Source organism: Anguilla rostrata, chromosome 7, assembly GCF_018555375.3.
Source record: "Anguilla rostrata isolate EN2019 chromosome 7, ASM1855537v3, whole genome shotgun sequence".
Taxonomy (NCBI): domain Eukaryota; kingdom Metazoa; phylum Chordata; class Actinopteri; order Anguilliformes; family Anguillidae; genus Anguilla; species Anguilla rostrata.
Genome location: NC_057939.1, coordinates 38,954,056 through 38,976,974, shown reverse-complemented (window position 1 = coordinate 38,976,974; position 22,919 = coordinate 38,954,056). Strand labels below are relative to the sequence as shown.

Here is a 22,919-nt window from a genome sequence, read left to right as displayed (position 1 = left end):
GCGTACAGCGTATCTTGGGTGTGATTCAGTTGGGTTACAACACCGAAAAAATAACGTCGCTGTCTGGGTTCGGTTTGGAGCTGGGTTTAATCCTTCAACATTGTGGTTTGTTCTTAAGTTTAATGCCAAATGCTCTTTCAGTGTGTTTCATTTTCGCTGCTGCCAAGCCGTTGAGAAACTACTCACATCCTGGTGACAGATTGACTGATCCCAAATTAACAAATGTAGCTTTCTTTTACTACTAAGATGTTGAAAATAGACTTAAAAGGAGTCCACTGCAGTATTCACAGCCCCTGAAAGGCGTCTGTTCCTGTTTCCGTAAGTCTCACTGACAGCATTGTCGGTTCGGCAGGCATTATTGCAAATAGCCAAAGGTTGCAATATCAAAGTAACGCTAATACAAGTCCAGTTTCACAGCATAAATACATAATATGCTCAGGCTTGCTAAATGTCTAACCCTGCAAACGTTTTGGCCGACATTGCATTTGAGATATCGCCGCGACTGAACTCGATAGATAGTCCCACCCACGGTCGCCGGGATACGGAGCGCCGTCTCGGTTTGAGATGACGGACGGGGCTTCCCCGTGGCCTCGGGGGGGGGCCCGTCGCCCGGCGGCTCTTCTGGTCGCTGTCGACGGGCCGACAGGCCGGCGAGCCACTCGATCCTTCGCACCTGCCGCTTTCTCCGCGGCTCCTGGCTCCTCCCCGGGGCCCCCGCTCGCTCCGAGGGCCGCTCGCAGACGGATTCGTTATCGCGCGCCGGGTTCCTGACGCTCTCCAGGCCGAGGAGCGGCTTTTCGCAGCATCGCCGTTATTGTGAATGAAAGGGATATAAATATGGGGGAGGAAGGGGAAAAGAATCGGCTGTTTTAAATTCAGTTGCGCTAAAACTTCTCACGTGGATAGATACATTACTAGGCGACATAGCTCGGGAGGTAAGACCGTGTCTGGCAGTGGGGGTGCGGTTCAAACCGCCCTGGGCATGTGAATGTCCTGAAAACTCTAACGCCTAACTCTAACTGCTCTGCGAATGAGAGCATCAATTAACGTTTGGTAAAAGCGCTATATAAATGCAGTCCATTTACCATTTACCAAATTCCTCACCCGCCAATTCTCAAAACATGTGCTTAGAAAATGGCATGTCTTTGCAAATGCCGCTAATAATTCAAACAACAAATATGCCAGTCACAAAATAGAATAACATTCACATAGGGGCGACATAGCTCAGGAGGTAAGGGCGGTTGTCTGGCAGTCAGAGGGTTGCCGGTTTGATCCCCCGCCCTGGGCATGTCGAAGTGTCCCTGAACAAGACACCTAACTTCTAATTGCTCCCAACAAGCTGATTGGTTCCTTGTATGGCAGCCTTTCACCGTTGACGTGTGAGTGTGTGTGTGAATGGGTAAAATGAGAGGCATCAATTGTAAAGCGCTTTGGATGAAAGCGCTATATAAATGCAGTCCATTTACCATTTACCACACCGTGGTGTGCTGGGATGCATTCAGGATTAAAACCGTGAACCATAACTGTCAGCTGTAGTACTATTAGCCTCAACAGTACTTTTTCATGAGCCATTATATCAGTACAATGGTAAAGTTCTCTTAGTTATATTCAACTGGGAAATACTGAGGAGCGTGATTTTGGTACGGAACAGCGCAGGTTGCTTAGCGATCGTACTAGTTTCACTCGCCATATTTCTCTTAGTAATGAAAAGGAACTCTGATAAGACAAAACCCCTCAGTTTACAGACGCTTACCCCATTCCTCCAAATCCAACAAATGCGCTGCGATCAATTTAAAGGGAATGTTCTGTCCGTCGTGTTTCCACACTGGGCCTGGATTACTTTCCCCACAGATCTTATTTTATTGTTTCAAAATTCTCTCAAAATGCCCTCGTGTTTTCTTGGTACAGTCTAACAACTCTGCCCCCAAACTCCCAAATCCATAATTTTGGAATGCTTGAAATTTTCAAAGCGCCCGACTGCCGCCCCGAAGCCACTGAGTTGGCTCAGACCATGTTTTTGGAGATTTGTGGGTGTCTTTGGTGACAAGTAGGGGGGGGTGGGGGGGGAGGGGAGGATGCCTTCATCATTGTACTGCCTTAGTCTTTTCAGACCACAGCAGAAAGTTCTTACAAAGGAAAATGTCAAAAAACAACTTTGTGTGAACTTAGTATATTATATGGTTATAGGAGAAAATAGCCATAAGCGTATTGTTTTTACATGTGTTTGTGGTCGGTCTGTTTCATTAATACGTGGGCTTGTAAATCTTTAGCAGAATTCTGAACATTTAAGTTGAGCTCCATTCTGATTTCTGTCAATGGTGTTGTCTGTCTTCCCCTGTTTGTCTATAAGGTGCAGAATGTTCAGTGTTGGACTCACCCTGACCTGAGAGATGTAAGGTCATCTTCTCATGATAAGGGGGCGTGTACACATTTTGAGTGACTCACACATTTAGAATGTCTCATTGGGGACACAGGACCTCGGCAAGGATCCCAAAAATTTGGTTCGGTTCAAACCACCCCCCCACCCCCCCTTTTTCTTTTTTCCCTCCATCTTAAAGAGCTGAGATGGGACAGAATGGTGAAAATGGCCGTTTTTGGCAGAAGCCACAAATCTCCCCGACTCAGCTCAGGGGCTCAATTTTCACTCCTAGCAAAATAAATTTTACAAGGCATGTCAGCTTTGCATGCCCAAACGTTTGCATAAGCCAAGCCAAATAAGAAGGGGGGCTGGGGGTGGGCCGGGGGAGGGGGGGGGGGGGGGTCTGATACAGAGACGGCCTGCTGGTGGGGAGGGGTGGGGGGAGTGTAGATGTGGGCTAATATGGCTTCTCGGTATCGTTCGTTTGGAAAGCCAAAGTCTGTGTCCAGAGTGGGCCCGGGCGGCTGTGGGTGAAGAGCCGGTCCCTGATTGTTTCGCAGTCTCATTTTTACCATCACAATGGTCTGAATTAACATTCCGGCTCCTACATCACCACTCCCGGACTGTTCCGGCAGCCAAGCGCGACCAGCCGCCCGCCACTACAGGCCCTCTCGTTACAGCCCGCCTTGTCAATCACCAGCAGGCAGCTTTAGCCCATTGTCGTTGACACATTCACTCAGAGAGAGAGAGATCGTGTTAATTCATTGCAGGAATTCCTTTGCATTTAGTTCATGTTAAGAGGATGAAATAATTGCGTGTTTTGCTGTGTTGCGGTTGTGTTTTCCCGAAGCACATCTTATACGCGTCATCGGTTTCTGTTTTAATTTTCGTTTCCGGGTTGATTCATGTCCTGTTAAAAAAACATTCTTTGAATGAAAATTGTTTTATTGAATCTCCACATGGAGAAAACCGTTTTAAAGGACAGTGAAAGCAAATGTATTTTTATTCTTGGTTTGCAAACTTGGGTGGGCTTCAGTCAGCCTAAACACTGCACAGTGTTTTTTGTAATTATTTGTGACAACCAAACTTGTGATGGTGTGCCAGTCCTGAAAGAGCATAACGCAAGATTACATCGGAGGGGCAATCTTCCATTCAGGGTACTGTTCAAGCTAAAATCGTGACCTGAACTTCAACTTGTTTCAACCATAAACTTTAAATGTTACCATCTTAACTCTTCTTTCTTTCCTAATACCCCCTTTCTGTATTGTGGGACAAGCTTTACATTGGAAGCAGAAGAGCGGACTGATATGGCCAAGTGTAACTCGTTTTCGGGGTACACAAATTTAAGTCCTTAATGTACTGATCTATACAAGCATGAAGACTGCAGAATGAATGTTATATGTCAGTGTGTGTGAGTGTGTGGGTGCATGCTGGTGGGCTTATGTGTCCAAATCCCTGTAAAAGATAAATAAAAGATCAAAATCATAGATAATTGAACTGAGTTTACAGATTTGCTAAGCCTCGTGTCTCTTTTAAACCTTCGTCCTCCCATGTGGAATGTGCTATTTATATTTGAAATACAGGACTTTTTCAATGTAATCGTGTGTGATTGTTTTTAAGGTCGTCTTTCCTTAAACATAGTGCGGGGTGGATAAAGCTATCTATGATTTATTTGGAATTTAAAAAAGAAATGCAGGGTTTGCTTTTGTTGCCCATTGACTATAATTGTATTTGTTGAATGAATTGTCTGTGTTTATTTTTATGAGGACCTTAGACCCTTGAAGCAGTTCTATTTGGCGGGTGGAAAACATTTGGCATGTTTGGGGAAAAAATGACATTCAAAGAAAGGAAAGGAAAGGAAAGGAAATTGAAAGGAAAACCACAGTTGCCACATGGGTCTGTCTCCCATCTCATTGAGAAAGCATGTCACCTCCGAAGCAACGTTCTCATGCTGTAACTTTCCAGTTGTTTTGGTTGCTGTGACCTCCCTCATTCATTCACGTGTAATGTGTATTAAAAAAAAAAAAAATAGAAAAAAAGAATCCCTTTGGATTTTCAGCAGTTTTCGGGCGGTTCTCACTCCAGATGTTCTGTGTTTTTGTAGGCCTTCAGAGTCAATTTGCTCATAATGACGGACAGATTACCCAATTTGAGAACATCTAACACCTTTGATACCAGTGACATTTATCTGTGTGCGTGTGACACGGGGGTGCGTTTTGAGGGGCGGTGTCAAGGCCCAGTGGAGCACAAGCGCGTACCCATACCCCCACGCCCCCACCCCCACCCCCCCGTTTCACATTACACATTACAGGGAGAACTTTGTCTGCGCCCCCTGAGTTTGAACAAGTGGCGCAAGCATGTTCGGCAATTTAGGAAAGCAGGATGTATTCCACTCTTTGACTCTTTTAATGACAGATGGCTTCACTGCAGCAGGGCCAAACCAAACACGACTGGCGGAGACGACCGCACTTGACGTCCCATCACAGAATCCCTTTTAACGGTTGACAGAACAGTCTTTCCCTCTCACTCTCACTCTCACTCTCTCTCTCTCTCTTTCTATCTTTCCCTCACTCTCCCTTTTCTTCTCGACCCCAACGGCCTTGGTGGTGCCACTTGCCTTGTTTTGATGGCAGTGCGGGACGCTCACTGTTGGCCCAAGGTGAAAGGACAGTTTGGTTTCAGCTAACCAAGCCCATGCTGTTACGATCAACGCGCTTATATCCTGTAACAATATGAGAGCTTAAGTGCTCCATATCTCCTCCAGCAATACCCCCACGGTGCCACGCAGCTGCCTGTAACAATAGATCTTTCAGTGAAACTGTAGCGGGAACGGGCCTGTTTCATTTCCCACTATAGACCTTCTTGCTCATTGGATTGTGTGGCAGTCCTGGTTTTATGTTCACCCTCAGGCTCAGTTTGTCTTAAGGTTTCAACTTAACAAGCTCTCACTTCTTCCTCTTGGCTCAGTTTCTTACTGACATTAAATGCATCTTTTATATAAATCATTCTCTTGGTCTGTGACCTAAATAGTGAGATGGTACATATTGTACTTACTCTTGAGAGGCTGATAAAATGCAAAGCATGCCTGCAGAGACCTGATGAATTATTTGACTTTTAAAAATTTTTTTATTTCTAATATTTTTTTAAATTTTGTAATTGTGTGTGAGAGGTTTATTTTGTGTGTGTGTGTGTGTGTGTGTATTACAGGCGGCCATGATGTTTAGTTCCGGGGTGTTCTGGATGGGCCTGATCTTCATCCCCATCACCTCTCTCATGTTGGACGTGGCCTACAAAGTGTGAGTCTATCCAGTAAACCCCTCCCACTCTGTCAGTCTCGGCGGTGGCTGGGTATGTGTTCGGTGGGAGTCATTCAGTTTAGGGTTGGATATGGGGCTGAGTTTGTGGTTATGTGTACAGCTGAAAATGTGATGTGGGTAGAGGGTTAGATGCAGACTTATGTATGGGGTTGGCGGCAGTGGCTTAATGTTACATCAGTGACGACTTGCATCATAACCTTCCACAGGATGAAGAAGCTCTTTTTCAAGACCCTAGTGGATGAGGTGCAGGAGCTGGAGGCTGTGTCCCAAGACCCTGGAGCAGTGGTTCATGGGAAAAGGTACGCACCCTCTTTTCAGTTCAAGCTGGGATGAACTACAGTACTTACACATGCAGATTGGTCATTAGTTTCATCATCAACCCCAGCAATTTTGATTCATTGAATGTATTTAAATGAGCTACAGCGCCTTTCAAAATTATTTGCACCTTTGATAAAGATGAGAAAAGCCTGCATAAAATGACTTGTCACTTGCCATTTCAACATTCTTTCAGGAATTATTTTTTCCAATGTTTCTGTATATTTCAGGTACCCGTAACTCTGTAAACTAGGTTTAATGAACACTTATCATTAATTTATCCAACCAAGTTTTATTCCTGTCACTAATATGAATTTGTGGAGCCTGGCCATAATCACTTACAATTTTTCTGTCACTGTCAATGGAGCTTAACCCACCTGAAACAACAACACAAGACATTCAGCAGTAATAAAAAGACACTGGCATTGAACACAACTAAAACTGTTAAGTCTGTATTGTATGAGCAGAACTGAAGCATGAGCCAAGCAGGAAATTGTCATGGGACTGGTGTCACTTTAAAGACCATGTCTCCAGCTAAAATGTTTAACTTCCGTAATTTGAGGAAGCTATTGGGTATTTGCTTTAGGTATTACTTCCTGGGGGTATGTCCCCTCACCAGAGGAACATGAGACATGTATATGCTACACTCTGAGAGGTCCTTTTGTTTCCTGACACCGATACAAATATCCAAGGTGTATGCAGAGTGGAGGGGTATTTGTACTTGTCAAAAAAACTATTAAAAACAGTGAACGGATTTGGGCCACTCTCCAAAAAAAATGATCTGGCCAAAATACATGCCCCTAAATTTTCTGGCCCCATTACATCTTTTCATTTTTTTATGTGAAGAATTCTTAGAGGTGAAGAGATCTTTCATTAAGTGTGAATTTCCTCATTTTGTCTGCCCCAGCTGAATAATTTGTCTCCATTAATAACATGATTAGTATTTGAGATGACACCACATCACATATTGATATATGTATACTTATAGGATATAAGATTATTAGCTTTTCTGGAAATTTCCCGGTTCACTAACATCTGTCATGCAATACATTATCATTGTAAATCTACATCTGTTTTCAGGACAAAGTCAATGAGTTTTTGAAACTGAACCAAAAGGGTGGTGTTAGGTGCACACTAAATAAATGGCTTTTACCAGGAGTATTTATAAATGCCTAATAATTACAGCTAATTTTTGCCCCATGAATAGTCAGTTAGACTTCTTTTCAACAGAAGTTCTTTCAAAAAATCTGCAGAATGTCTGACATGGCTGACAACTTGCTTGACGTCAGTGTGCGTGTGACAGATTAGAGGGATTGTGGTCCCACCAGTCACTTTAACCTTGGCATTGGTTGATTTCAGGAACTTGCCAATGCCTAAAACAATATAATTTGCAATATTTCTTTATTAGTGCTCACAGTAGCATTTGCTACACTACTATTGGCACATGGACCTGCAGCTACCATATCAGTACACCCGGCCAATCCTCAAATGCTACCTGTGCGCTTTGATACATATCTTAAGTGCACATGTAGCTCTGGGAGATGGGCCAAATAGAGTACAGGTAAGGTAGCTGCAGTCATTTTTAATAATGAAGGGTGTCAGCAATCGATCCATGGAGGGGTAAAAAACTGGCAAGCTCTGGCATCTCTCTCTCAGCATGACGTGATTTGGATTTGGTTTCCTTCTCGGCGTGATACGGCTGTAGGTCTCGTCTCCAACAGGAAACGGCATAGGCTCGGCTCCGGATGGGGGCGTGTGTGATATATGCGGGTAATTATGTCTGGCTGAACTTTCTCTGCGTGTGTCTCCGTAGCCTGACGGAGCGAGCTCAGCTCCTGAAGAACGTCTTCAAGAAGCGCACGGTTGCCGTGTACCGCTCGGAGTCCATGCAGCAGAACTTACTGCGTAAGTCTGTCGTGCATTCACGCATATGCCCACATTCATATTCACAGACAAACACTGAGCTGCTTTCTTAAAGACATACTAGGCATGCAAACACACACACACACACACACACACACACACACACAGAAGCACAGATATATTCTACAAATCCCTGAAATTCTGCACTTTACCACGATTCCGGCATGCACATCGTCCCTTGCTTCTGTAAAAAAATATTTAAATAAATGTAGTCTAAATCAACAAAGTACAAATCAGACAGATCTTGTTCCCTTTCTCCTAAACTAAATGAAAAAAAACAAGATGGAATACTTTGCTTGGATTTTTTTCTTCAGGAAGTGTGGAAAAAGAATCTCTTTACCATGGTTCCTCAGCCCATTTTCATTATAAACTGGCATTGTTTTTCATTGTATAATATATTTAAATGTTAAATGTGTGTATATATGTCTTGTTAATGAGGAGTAACTGCCAAGGAGACTTGGTTAAAAAAAAAAACACAGGAACTCTTTAAGGAAAAATTCACATGCAGTAAGAAATAGCAATTACAAGGCTGGTGCTATGGCTTCACTTTTTCAAAGTTTATTTCATGTTGGTTACCAGAGTGGTGCTGTCAGTTCACTTTATAAAGGACAGTTTCATTTAGGAGATGTCAATTACAACACTATGCCTGTATTTTAATGGGTGTTTCTCTGTATCTCCCCATTGTAGATGGCTATGCGTTCTCGCAGGATGAAAATGGCGTAGTCTCCCAATCGGATGTTATGCGGGCGTATGACACCACCAAGCATCAGAAGGATGAGTCCTGAAGCTCTGCCCCCTTGGGACATGCCCCTTCCTCAGAGATGCAGTCCTATGACTGTGATTCAACCTGAGTGCACAGGAAGTTGCTGAACCTCTTCCTGGATCTTCTGTTCACACACACGCACACACACGTGTGTGTGTGTGTGAACAGAAGATCCAGGAGGTGTTCCAGACATTTCCTGTGTGCATGTGTACAGTACTGTGTAAAAGGCAAAGACCACCCTTTCTTTTATTCAGTTTCCAGTCAAATCAGTCATTCAGTGCAAATTAGAATTTTTTTCAGTGTCAGACAATAATTCAAGAAACATATATTTAATAGAAAATCCTCCACCACTACCTATAATATCAAGTCTATCAGTATTTGTTAACTCTTTCTTTTGTGAACCCTACTACCACTTAAAGTCGTACTTAAAGTCCTCTATTCCTTCTAATCAACAAGTTACAGTTGTGTCCTCCCAAATGAAGTCGTTATGAAAAGTGTCAATGACATTAGAACCCTTACCTTCAAAAGTTACTCTAACATTTAAACAAATAACTACTCAAACACACCTTAGCTGCCTTGTAGATTCTTTGTCATGTGCAACTAAAATGGCTAAAGTAGATATTTCTGATGAGATTAGATAATTTGTTTGTGTATAGGAGGTGAAAGTCAAAGAAAATGAGTGGAAAAAATAGGAGTTTTCAAAACCGGAGTTAATGGCTGACGCTTAATGGCGATTTTCACTGGAAAGTAAATAAATGAAATGAATAACAATAATGCACTAAACAGTAAATTAAATTCTGTGTTCACTTTCCTGTAGCTGTGTATCAAGTTGAAATAACCACTGTAGTTTCACTGTAACAGCCTGCAAGTCTGAAGTCTGCCTTGTAGCCGATGGGAGAGAGTTTAGTATTATACAATGCACAATGGCTCCTCTCTTCAATCTCTTGAAAACAAACTGTAAGGGGTATAGCCGTATAGCTCCTTTTTTACCATGCTGTTAAAATGGTTTCTCGGTAGATGGTACATAAATATGTGATCACGACAGAATAATCCAGATTATTTTTAAAAACATTTTTTGGGAAATGCAAAGCAAGGCTTGAAGGAGTCTCATCTGCCATGGAAAAACTACTGTGTTTCGAGGCTGTGATTCATGAGCGGTTGGATGCTAGTATTGAACAGACCCTATTTTCCAAATAGACTGGATATTTTTGTGTTTTGTTTTTTTTTCTTGCACTGAAATGTTGAACATTTAGGGAATTTTACGGGTCCTTGCCTTTGGACATAATTGTCTTTTTTTTTTAGTGTTCATTTTTATTTTATTTTATTTGCAAAATGCACTTTTGACACAGTGCTGTGAACTGGCTTTTTAAAATTGCCATTTTGTGTGAAGTTTTTGCTTATCAGTTAATTGCATTCCATGTGTGACTCTGCTGCAAATATCACAACAGTGCCTAAAATAATTATTCCCCAAATAAAATGTATTCAAGAGGTCAGTTATGATTGTACCCCCATGAGGGAGATGAAACTGATTATTGGGACACCTTGCTTGTGTGTTCATAATCTAGCTGACATATGTTGGATTTTTGATTGCGTTTCCATGTGGAGAGCTACGTAGCACAATGATCTAACAGTTTTGATAAGGGTGAAGTCTCACTAAGTTATTTTGACTTCTATCATCACATTTTGTTCAAAGCTTCCTCTTTGAACTGAGTTTTAGTTGAGTTATGAATCAAAAATCACATTAGTTTAAGAGAGAATAGTAAGTTTTCGTAAATCCTCAATGTAATGTTAGGTCTCAATACTTCTTTTGTGAATTCATTTTTATATAGTAACTGGACTAGTAGTTTTTTTTTTTTTTTTTTTTACATTGGCCTACTGCACTGTAATGAATTTTTCATTAATTCTGAACTGATTTTCTTTCAGACAGATGGTATATCTGCCTGGCAATGTTTTGTACAAGGCAATGGGAAAAGAAAGTGGAAAATGTATAGATATTCGTTACATTTTTAAAGATGCCTATTTGAAAATGTAAAAAAAAAAGATAATGTGTGAGTTTGTTCTTTTCTCCCTGTGGGAGAACTGTTTTTGTTCAGGGTGGGGCGTATGTGCATTTAATATGTGTGTAACCTCCGTGCCTGTTGTGTGTGTGCCAGTTAATATATTTACGGTTTCAGAGTTCCTGTGGATGAATGAATGTGCGCGTAACAGATTTGGGTTGTGTACACATGGCAGTAGCACTCACCCCCTCGTCTGCATGACCTCAGATGTAATGCTAGTTGACCTGTCCCTACCCAACATCCACGCCCTGTATGCCAAGAGACCTTCCAGTGCCCACCCCCCTGGCCATTAATTAGGGGCGATAAGCCCTGCTCTACAGGGAGTGCCAGGATGTTTTTTTTAATCATTTATAATCCAAAAAAGGGGACATTCCTTGCCATTTAGAAGTTGCACTGTCCCGTACTACATTTTTCTGTGTAACATGTACAGTTTGGCTATGTGTACTTCTCTGCATAGTCTTCAGGAGCATGTTTTAAAATTTGAATCTTAATGATTTTTGAATTTTATTTATTAATATTCATTGAGGGATGTAATTTCTTATGGCTTTTGTTCAATTTCAATATACAATTGGAAAACATTGCTTTCATAACCACTTTGAGAATCAGATTTTCTTTTTTTTTTTGGTTGTCAATCAGAGAATATGTTGGTTTCTGAAGTTCTGCTTGTTTTCTGATGCGCAGTTCTGCTTGTATGTCAAATGAATCCTCAGACATAAAGGTGGAACACCTGCCGCAAAGCTTCGATCATCTTGTCTGTGAGCCTTAGCAGAACAGGTGGGCTTTATCGCTGAATTGATTCTGTGTGCTGTCAATCACTTTTAGAAAGAAAATGCACTTTTAACTGTGATTATGCATTCTTTTTAATATACATCCCAGGAGATTCCTCTGCATGTGGCCGACTGCTGCTTATTAACATTTAAAATGTATTTTACTGCCATGATGGACAGTGGAAATAAACTTTACCAATGGGGGGTAACATTTTAAGTGTTGGTGTGTGCCATTTGTTGTAGATAGCTCTGTTGAACTCTGCTTTTAGACCTTGCAGATACTGTAAATTCGTTGACCTCTGCTTTAATACAGGGGCTCCTCACCTGGAAAGTTCCATTCCAAAAAACAAGGATGTTGTTTGAAGAGACATAGAGGGGTATTTTCGCCCATAAGAATCAATGTAAATTAGAGTGGTTGCGTTCCAATGCGTTTACATTGTCTTGGGGAAAATGACGACTCATTTAATACCATAATGATAGGCCTATAATGAGAGAGAGGTTCTATGTCATCTCTTACCTAGCCTAAGTTCATGATACAGTAGGCTATTCCCAACACGTGCATGCACACATCCAGCTGTTTCACTGCATGTTTTCTTACTGTATTCTTAATCACAAATACTTTTATTTACGTTTAGTCTATGTTCTTGCACATTAGTCTAAACAACATGTAGCCTAAATATCTTTTTTATTTTTTTACAGCCTTACCTTGACACATTAAACAACAATAATACAGTAATAATATTACTATTTTCCTAAACATGTTCTACTTGAGACGAACCAACAGGGTAAGAGCAGAACGGATTCCAGGTGAAGAGGAATGGTTCTAAATAACCTAACGACATAGCCTAATTGTGAAACGACAGATAGGCCTATTGGGTCAACGTATAGCGTTAGAAGCCAATGGATATAAATTTTACTCCTACCAGCCAGCAGTAATTATGGTTTAAAAAGGAGCAAATTCCCTTAGTAAATCAAATGAACGCCCAAAATGACATTTTTATCATGTTGACAAAAATGTATGAAAATGTAGACTTCTTAAAAGGCTCAAACCATTTGCTTTTCATTTCAAAACATTATTTTGTCCTTTTACTGTTGTTTCTGCACCCCAGATTACTGAAGGAACTGGCCTGACCCACTGGCTGCACTGCAACCTTACTTTTATAGATCTTGTTTTCAAACCGATACATTTTTACCCAAATATTTGAATCGGATTGAAGAGTCAGAAGATTCACATAGTAACTGATATATCAGGCATAGAGATTCTCATCCTTCTTGCAACTGTATGCAGCGTGTGTGGCAAATGGCAGGAAATTCAAGTGGGAAGAAACTAAACAGGAAAACACAAGAAAAGCATACGCTACTTAAATATCATCTCTCTCCCAGAACAAAAAAAAATATTGTGCTTTGATGGTTATCTTCTATTGCTGGGCTTGCCTCTACCCACAGTCATTCCCTGCTAAACTGGGTGGATCGTTAAACCAAATGTTCCTCCCCCACTCTTTGGAATAACAGTAAATTGTTATAACTGTAGATATCTTATATCATAAACATAGCCACTGGCTTTAATTCAGTCTAGAAACCTTATCCAGCTGCAAAACTGTGGGCTTCCTCTCTATCAATCTTTAGTTCATGGATACATTAGCTGGATTCCAATTACAAAACTTGAGCCCTGGAACTTAAGTGCTGGATCTTAGATGTTGAATGTTACCATTAGTCCTTCAGTTCACGGTATTTCCACACTTTCCTGAAGCCGTACTATGCCAAATACATCACAAGACAGCTGTCAATTCTCAAGTTAGCTTGTGGTAGTGAAAATATTTTATAATGGTGGCGATTTACACCACGGTAAAGGGTTCATGCTAAAAAAGAATTATTACCTCAGGAAAGACTTACCAATGGCACCTCTTTGCACATTTAATAAATTCAATTCAAAATGAATTAAAACCTATTGGTAAGGTTCTGCTTCATAATCTCCTAGAAATGTCAAAAATATTTTTTAAAGATGCTGTAATTCAGATGTTAAAAATGCAGGTGCAACCAATAACCATGACAATATAACCTTATGATGACATGACTCGCCACCTTGGCTCTAGAAAGGTAAGATCATTTAAGAGGTTATACTGTTGTGGACATGGTGGTGACTGCACACGCAGTCATTACTCACCGATGACTTTTTCCAGTGGTATTTGTTTATGTTATTTTCAGTATTTTGAAGTATCTTAAAGCAGAGCGTTAGCAGAACCCTCCTTGCCAATTCACTTCATTTTGAAATGAGACCTTTTGATTGGTTAATTCTGTGGGCTGCAGAGGGCACTGTCTTTTTAAAACAGATATGAGAATGAATGAATAAACATTTATTTTAGGGTGAATTTTCTAGGACATAACAAAGACGTGATTTGGGGATATGACGGATGTCCAGCCTAAGCCCAAGGCTTACTGGTGTGGCTTTAAAAATGTTTACAGCAGGTCCTCAGGTCTTGCAGAAGCCAGCCTTAAGCCCTGGAAAAGCAAAGGGAACACAACGGGAACTAACTGGCCAGAGTCAAGCACTAGCTTGAACTGGTCCATAATGGGGCTGCTGCGGTGTAAATGGTGGTTATATTGGAGGATATCGTCTAATTTGAGGTGGCTTGACACACTACATGGCCAAAAGTATGTGGACACCAGACATCCAACATCTCATCCAAAATTATGGGCATTAATATGGAGTTGGTCCAACCTTTGCTGCTATAACAACCTCCAGTCTCCGAGGAAAGCTTTATACTAGATGTTGGAGCATTGTTGTAGGGATATGCTTCCATTCAGCCAGAAGAGCATTAGTGAGGTAGGGCGCTGATTGGGTGATTAGGCCTGGCTTGCAGTCGGCTTTCATATTGATCCCAAAGGTGTTGGATGGGGTTGACGGCAAGGTTCTGTGCAGGCCAGTAAAGTTCTTCCACACCGTTCTTGACAAAACCATTTCTATACGGACCTCGCTGTGGGCCCCGGGGGTATTGTCATGCTAAAACAAGGGAGGGTCTTCCCCAAGCTGTTTGGGAAAGCACAGAATCATCTAGAATGTATTGTATGCTGTAGCATTAAGTTTGCCTTCACTGGAAGTAAGGGGCCTAGCCCAAACCAAGACAAACAGCCCCAGACCAAGGGGTGTCCAGATACTTTTGGTCATATAGTGTATGATATTCAATCCATTCCGTTCCATCTATGTATCTATGTACCGTCTAAACTGTTTCTCAAGACACTAGTCAGAGAAGAAACATTTAGGTACCACAGTCACTCCCAAATAAAGCACTCGAAATGGACATGGTTTAACATGATTATCATTATATTTTAGTATCAAACTTGACGTAATAATGTCAAACAACTGGTAAGACAGCAAACAAAATGGCAAGCATTGCCCCACCCCACATCCAACAACATCTACCATACAATCTACCATACTGAACAAAGTGTTACTATTGGCACTCATTCAGTCCAAAACCCTCTCCTACAAAGAAGGCTCAAGATTGTCAACATTGTCTTTTTATTTCCCTGGTTGATGCCATACAAAATCCATCGCCAGTGTCCCAAGTCCAGAGCAGTACCCCAAAATGCAAGGCAGGGCTTAAATCACCAGTCTCGACCAGAGATCTAAGAAACCGTTAACTGTTTTTGAGATCATGACACACGTATCCTGTTAGACAGAAAAGCAAGAAAAACTGGGGCTAACTCTGAACATGGAGAATACATAGTGCATAGACAGGGAATCGTGCGTCACACAGGACATTCTGTACATTATAAAAGTGCAATAAGTCAAAACAATAATCCCCCCTTTTACTATTTTTTTTCTGACAGCACCACCATCCCCCACCAAGAGGCCATGTGCAACCACTACCCTTCCCTGAACCCTGGTCAGCCCTGCCCAAAATCCGCAACGGCCTTTCCCCCTAGTCAGCTCTGACCAAAATCCGCAAAGCTGTTCCCTCCAGAGAAGGGCTCGGCCTGCACGGGGAAGGGGAAGTACGTTTGGGGGAGGAGGAAGGCAGGGCTTTGCGAGGGATGGAGGGGCTGGTGGAGCTGCAGCTGGCCGTGGGGCAGGGCCTGGGGGTGCGGGTGCGGGTGCGGGTGGGAGAGGACGCCCAGGGCACACGGGGGGGAGGCGTAGGGGGGCGGCAGGCTCGGGGACAGGGCAGGCTGCGGGGAGGAGGGGGCAACGGAAACCAGGCCATGCTGCGGCCCCGCCCCCTGCGTGAGGTCAGCTCGTCCCAGGGAGAAGCGGCGCACGGAGCCGCCGCCGCCGCCACCGCCGGCGGAGCTGGAGCTGGTGGTGGCCGAGCTGGACTGGCGGGACGGGGAGCGCAGGCTGGGCGGGGCCGCCGTCAGGATCATGGGGATGGTCTCGCCCTGGAAACTCCGCAGGGAGAAGCGGGCGGGCGGCTGAGCCGGCTGCTTGGGCCGCAGGCAGGTGCAGCAGTACACCGCCACCAGGGAGCCCACCACCACAAACGCCACGAAGATGGAGCCCACCATCAGGAAGGGCACATAGACCGGCTCTGCAGGACAGAGGGGGAGCTCAGTGAGCGAAAGCCAAAGCCTGCACATCCAGAGAGGTGGAAGTCTAGGTTGAGAGACATTTTGAAAGGCTACATCCTAGTTGGCTAGAAAACTTTCACTATTCAATCAAATGTAGCCAGTTATTCATCTGAACGCCTAGACTGTGTTAAACAACCTTTTCGCCACAAAAATATTCACTGCTAGGGGACACAGGCTGTGAGCAAAAATAAACCAAGACAAGCAGAAATGTACCACATTTTGGTTTTTAAGTGTTACATAATTAAGTAAATGACAGTGAAAGGAAATGCATGAAGAACACATACAGGAAAAATGGCCAATTTTTCCAAGGTTAATTTGGTTTAGTTCAACGAATATAGTGATTCCATAACGAAACGCATTAATAGCAGGAAAATCTTAGTTAGTGATTATAGTTACTGTTTCATGTGACAAATAAATGTCACTTAAACGACAGGCTATATCACGCCACTCAGATTAAAAGTTTCAATGTACGATTTGCACGAAACAGAGCTGTAGCTGGGAGCCAAAACGGTGCGTCGTTTGATGAAGATGGAGATTTTTAATGGTTCTATCACCGATTAAAACTGAAGTAGGGCCCTCTTGGGGGAAAAAATAAAATATTTTCACACTCAGTCCGGCAAACATCTCGATAAGGCAAATATGAGACTGAAATAATACATAGCTACAATATCAAACAGAAAACGAGAAGAAAAATTCACGTCATAAACACAAGTTAAGCTTATGTAAAAGAGGGAAATTACGCGCAGAATATAAATTATAGTTTCCTTTAAAGCAAAGCAGTGAACTACTTCTGGTAGGAAAGTTCGGTTCAATGTTATATTTTTCCGCTCAGCAGCCAACAGGAAAAAAAACCTTCAGACTCGAAGACAACAAAACCGTTCAGCATTTCGATTTTTTTTTTTTTTTACTTCGTAATATAAAAGATTAGCGCTATAAACGAAAAGTATTTACATCTTGGACGATTGCATATTCATTATCCATATCTTTCATTTTGCAAAAATCGCAGTGCATTTTCTAAGAGGGTGTTAACCGAACAAGAGCGATATTAGGGGAAAGATCAACAACCAAAGTTCACATGAAATGGTCCGATTACACACTGGTCGAACTGACGAGCAGAAGGGAAATATCTGTTTGAGCCACTGAATTTGGCGGTCTGGAACATATCCAACCCAAACTGTTATTTCAACAATTATACATTAAACTCTAAAAAAAAAAAAAAAATTAAAATTAAAATCAGAAAAATATCCATTTTTTGACTGATTGGAAAATTATTTTTGGCGATAGCCTACAGACTTACTGATTTGATTTTAATGCAGGTCTTAAACTACGTCCGCGCATTAAAATTCTTTCTCAACAAAAAAAGCTTTTACCGTACAAAAATGCCAAGTTACTCATGCATACAAAGCAGTGTCTATAAGTCTTTCATTAAAAATCGCTAAATCTAGGTCTATCTTAATGTTATCGAAATGGGGCCAAGTTACAACAAAAATATTGGCTATCTAACTACATGCAAATTAAACAAGCTCTGTTACAATGAAATGAAATGTTTCCTAAATTTTTTCATGTAACTGGGCCATGTGTTTTTTCATTTTACCACACAGTAAAATGTCCAGTGTTAATTCAACTCTAACGGTGCTAATTTAAACTGTAACAAATAACATTTGGTCCAACTCTAGATCAAATGTTATCTGTAAGAGTTTAATTAACACTGGTAGAGTTGAATGAATACTAGACATTTTACTTTTAATTGACACTGGACATTTAACTCTGCATCTGAAGAGAATGTGGTCTTTCAAACTTTGTGTCACATGACAGTGCCCAGTGAGAATAATTATTGATTGTGGGACTGGAGCCTTTGTGATGATGTAATCGGCAGGAAAAATAAGGAGTAAACTTAAAATAACCTATTTTGGGGGCTTCATTGTGAGGACGTGTGAAGTTGTTTGTGATTTCTGTCTGTTAACATTAGATCAAAAGGTACAGAAGTTATTGTTCTTAAGGACTGAGAGTCTGTGGTCACTGTGTTTTTTTTCTGTGGCAAACCCTGAATAGTGCCAAACACACGGTGCTGTATAGGTATGGAGCATGCCGCTCCACCAAGCCATAACTTGGCGGGATGGCCATCCAATAGCTCTTCGAGCAGTTCTGCGTTCCGACGAAGATTACTTATACAAAAATGGTAAACGAGACCGCATTTTGCATTTAACTACAATTAACAATAGGCCTACTTCTCGCGCTTATGGGGTTGAAAAATTGGCCGTTGTTAACTAGGCTATTCGGAGGCTTGGGCTATGGTATATAAATTATTAACATATACCTCAAAATAACCGGGCTACTTTCGAATTGTTAGGGTAGGTAATGTGCGGAACGGTTAGCCAATTCAAGACATTAATCATATGCAACAGGTGAATGTGCCTATAACTTTTACGCATTATTTATTTACAGAGGTGGGTAACCCGGCTTCAAAGAGTAAAAAGACTGACCATGTATTTGCTCCACCAACATGCACTAAACCAGCTGATTACAATAATTAGTTCTCCTATCATGCTGAAGAGTTATGCTATTTAGAGTCAGCTGGTTTAGTGCATGGTGGTGGAGCAAATACATGGTCAGTCTTTTTACTCTTTGAAGCCGGGTTACCCACCTCTGTTTATTTATTCATTCATTTATTCATTGGTCAGGTAAATTTCTTGTAGGCTATTTGTCTGAGTGCAGCCTATTGTTTTTGTTGTTTTTAGTTTGATTGTTCTTTTTTATACGATGTGTTGTAGGCCTATTTAACCTATACCATCTGCAAGTTCCCTTTGATTCGCAGCCATTAGTGCAAATTACAGTTGTGGTTTTACGTGAAGGATAACCTATTGTCCTCACCAAAGCATGACCAGTTTTTTTCATATTTTGCCTCTTCGCGTTGGGTGTCGTGCTACTACTGCAGGAATGCGTGATGACACTTCAGGGGTATCGCCTGTCTAATTCACTTCTTCATCGCTTTGTCAAAGGTAGTGACGAGTCGGTTAGGCTACTCCTCAAATCAAAAAACTGGCCTCCGGCTCGGCTGCACTATCCTCTAGACACTCAGAGTCGGAGTTCGGTGTTTATATGTATTATTCTGTTAAAACCAACGACCGGTGAAAGAACAGGTAGGCTACTACAAATATCACCAAATAATAAGTAGGCCTACTGAACACAAGTGATAATAGACCAACAGTAACGATAATATTTTTTTTTTAGCAACTCTGTCTTGTTCTTGTAAAATAATGTAAATACAACCTATTCATATAGGCTAACACGTTTAATAGAACACATTAAACGTATTGCCAAACGCCGTTAAATGACAACTAACTTTTTCTAAACAAAGAACAGTTTATCTTTCTACTATATTATATTTCCAAACGATATTGTATCATCGCTATTAAATTGCATGCTATCGCCTTTTCAATTTCTGAAACGCAATATTGTAAGCAGTAAACCTACACCTCTGTAAAACAGCGCAGAACATCCATAAAAAGTTTACAGGTTGTAATATTCATTAGGCTACTTGTTACACTTAGATTTAGCCTTTGATGTCCACACAAAGAGAAATCCGAGAAAGCTAGACCAGGTTTCTTCAAATCTAAGAAATCTTTTTATTTATTTATTTGTTTGTTTTTTAGTTGCTTTTGCTGGGTAGACCTTTTGGTATTTTTATACAACGTAAATTTTAACGTCGTAATTAGGCTTGTTAGTCCGTTACACGTTTGAGGGACTTTGCTCTTATTCAGTAAGCAGTAATACAATATAAGCTTATCTCGAAGTCATATTTCATAAAAGGTTCTTGTGCGCCTTGAGTAATATTAAACACAACCTGAGAAAACACAATTTGTGCAACCGGTCGCATACAGATAAAATTGTGCGGCGCGTCTACGTTACCAGCAGGCTATATTCAGTTCTATTAATATTGTAGTCTGATCAATAATTCAACAGGTCTTGCAAGTGGTTGCTATAAATTATCATCACTTTTATTATAATGAATATTATGAGATAATGTATACATTTTGTCACGTTATTAGGTACACCCATCTAGTACTGTGCATGACCACTTTTGCCTTCAGAGCAGCCTGAATTCGTTGCAGCATGGATTCAAATAGGTTTGGAATCTCCTAAGGGATTTTTGTCCAGGCTGACTTGACTAGTACTTTGGTTTCTTCAGTTGTTTTGGCCACATATTCATGCTGCAAGCCTCATCCCAAAGGTGATTGCGGTCTGGGGACTGTCCAGGCCAGGGGAGTACACTGAAGTCACTGTCATGTTTGTGGAAACAAATTGAGATGATGTGTGTTTCGACATATTGTGTATTATCCTGTAAGTATCCTTATGAAAAATGGCAGACTGTAGCCAGCCAATGCTTAGGTATGCCGTGGCATTCAAATGATGATCAACTGGTATTCAAGGGCCTAATGTGTGCCAAGAAAACATTCCACACACCATTACACTACCCTAGCAGCCTGCAGGATGGATCCTTGGATTCATGCTGTTTATGCCACACACGGACCTGACATTTGGATGTTTTAGTAGAAATTGAGATTAATCAGACCAGGCACCATTGTTCCAGTCTTCCAATCATCCAGTGGTGATCATGTGCCCACTGTAGCCTCATATTCCTGTTCTTAGCTGACAGGAGTGGAACCCAGCATGATCTTCTGCTGCTGTAGCCCACCTGTTTGAAGGTTTGATGCCCTTCTGCACTTCACTGTTGTAAACAGCAGTTTGAGCATTTGTGCCCTTCCTGCTAGCCTGAACCTGGGCTAGCCTGCCCATTCTCCCCTGTCCTTTCTCATTATTAACAAAGTGTTTTGTCCACAGAAATTCTACTCACTGGATGTTATTTGTTTATGGCACCGTTCTCTGTAAACTCAAAACCCTTTTCCTGGAGTTCAACTGTCCTCTAGGTTTTTACTCCAAACCTAACAAAGCACACCTCACTCAACAGCTAGAAATCTCATTCAGTTGCTAATTAGTAGAATCAGGTGTGCCAAATTAGGGTTGAAATTAAAACCTGCAAGAAGGCAGGTCTCCAGGAACATGGCCGATTCACTGCTTTAAGGAGCAGCCTATTTGTGTTAATAGTATACTTACTGTAATAAGATGGCCAGAGAACACACACGCACACACATAAGGATGTGTATATATAATGGGGACCAAAATACTGAGAAGACTACCATCAGCTGATTGTTTTCATAATTTACCAAGGGTTTATACAATTATGATACTTTGTTTATACTTCTTATTTGAGAATACATTTTTTTTAAACAATACAAGTTTTAAAAAAGTGTTTAGGTATCCATTGAAGGTCAAAAACAATAAAATAGTATAAAAAAAATTTAAAAAGTCAATACTCAGTGTGTGTGCCTTTCGCCTTGATTCTTGATTCACTGTTCACAGATGTATGGTTGGGTTCAGGACGACATCGTAATGAGGTCTTCTTGTTCTCAATAATGTATTCTTGAATAAGAAGTGTGGTTGAAGTATCATAATTGTATTATTCCCTGATAAATAACGAAAACAACTTGGACTAGTTAGTGTCACCCATTTAGTTACATAGGCCATTACTTGATTACTTACGTGCAGCAAATTCGGTGTTCTCCAGTTCCCTGTCATTAGTACAGCCGCCCTGATCTAGCCGTGCGTCCACGGCAGCGCAACAGTATCGTAGGGCGCAGGTCCCACAACATACGGTCGCGTCCATGGTATCGAAGTCCTCTGGACACTGAAAACCCTCGTGGTAATTCCCACTGCTGTCTAGCCAGCCGTGGCAGTACTCCCCCTGGGCGTCTGATATCCGAAGATTCCATGTTAAGTATCCGAGAAGGAGGCAGTTTAACAGACGCACCATCCCGGGAGATGCGGCAACGTTGCTTGCCCCCCACACGATCCAGCTGTAGGTTTATTTAGTGTATTTTCTTTCTCGCACTTTCTTCTTTATTTTCAGTAAATCTGTACAACTAATAGAGATGAAAAACACTTGGGCAATGGTCCATTTACTTTCGCATCAGACGCTTTTTTATGGTCAAGGGAATATACTAGCCTATGTGAAATCTACCTTTAAACGATGAACCCTCTACAGGAATAAATGCATTTGAAGTCAGAGACACTTATTCATATTTTGTCCCATTTCCAAGTTCGACATAAATCTGTAAAATAACAAAAATATTCAACGGTAGCCATACGCAAGACGTTCTACTTTTTCCAAGTTTTTTCACATCAGATTTTTTTTTTTAATGTTACGCTTTAGACAACTGCAGAGGCTGTTACAATGCCTTTTAAATTAAGTGCAATTCGCCCGAGACTTTGACAGTTTAAAAATTGCTGTTAAAAACACAGTGCATTTGCGCGTGTAGTGACAGATGCGGAGTCGAACAAGAGCGTTTAAAAAGGAAAACTTCCCTGTTAATCCAGAATTTTTTTAATTGCTTCTTGCTCCCCCTTCTTTGCTCCGAAATAAGCGTAATAGATAAGAGCACAGTAGATGGTGTTTTGTCTCGGAAGTAGCCACGAAGTTCCCAATGCGCTGGTGAACTGGTCTTTTTCTACTTCATTTGAAATATGTTGCTTGTTCGTGAGCGCCCTGGAGACGCGCACGTTGTCCATTTCCTGGACGTGCGCATTCATGTAATTAGGGGACGCAAGAGCCCGCTCTGAATTATTCTAAGTAGCTTTGTCCAGCCCTTCTTTTCGACAGCTCACTGATGTTAAAAAAGGAAGAACGTAGACCTTCCAACGCAGGCAAGACATTTGCAGATTGCATCGGAGACATATGAACTACAAAGGGTGCCATTAAACTATAATAATAACGGCAACTAATAGGATGTG

General features: G+C 41.4%; 2 protein-coding genes across 7 annotated transcripts in view; one reads left to right on the top strand and one right to left on the bottom strand.

The window, feature by feature from the left end:
* LOC135259660 (probable phospholipid-transporting ATPase IA) overlaps positions 1 to 11,718 on the top strand; it is a 111,674-nt gene extending 99,956 nt beyond the window's left edge. For all 6 annotated transcript variants that reach the window (XM_064344256.1, XM_064344258.1, XM_064344259.1 and 3 more), the window contains 4 exons: positions 5,567 to 5,655; positions 5,883 to 5,975; positions 7,805 to 7,896; positions 8,602 to 11,718. In XM_064344256.1, coding sequence (XP_064200326.1) covers positions 5,567 to 5,655; positions 5,883 to 5,975; positions 7,805 to 7,896; positions 8,602 to 8,699 — 372 coding nt within the window. In that variant the 3' untranslated portion in view covers positions 8,700 to 11,718. The remainder of the gene's footprint in view (positions 1 to 5,566; positions 5,656 to 5,882; positions 5,976 to 7,804; positions 7,897 to 8,601) is intronic.
* Positions 11,719 to 14,802: 3,084 nt separating this feature from the next.
* Positions 14,803 to 22,678, bottom strand: LOC135259659 (protein shisa-3 homolog). The gene is made up of 2 exons (XM_064344254.1): positions 21,672 to 22,678; positions 14,803 to 16,030 (listed from the first exon to the last, which is right to left on the bottom strand). Exons 1-2 carry the CDS (start codon positions 21,940 to 21,942, stop codon positions 15,429 to 15,431), a joined length of 873 nt encoding a protein of 290 aa, XP_064200324.1. The 5' UTR covers positions 21,943 to 22,678; the 3' UTR covers positions 14,803 to 15,428.
* Positions 22,679 to 22,919: the final 241 nt, after the last annotated feature.

Coding starts and splice junctions, on each gene's coding strand:
- LOC135259659 (XM_064344254.1), bottom strand. CDS start 21,942: ATGGTGCGTCTGTTAAACTGCCTCCTTCTCGGATACTTAACATGGAAT. Junction 16,031..21,671: donor GAACACCGAATTTGCTGCAC/GTAAGTAATCAA, acceptor TCTGTCCTGCAG/AGCCGGTCTATGTGCCCTTC.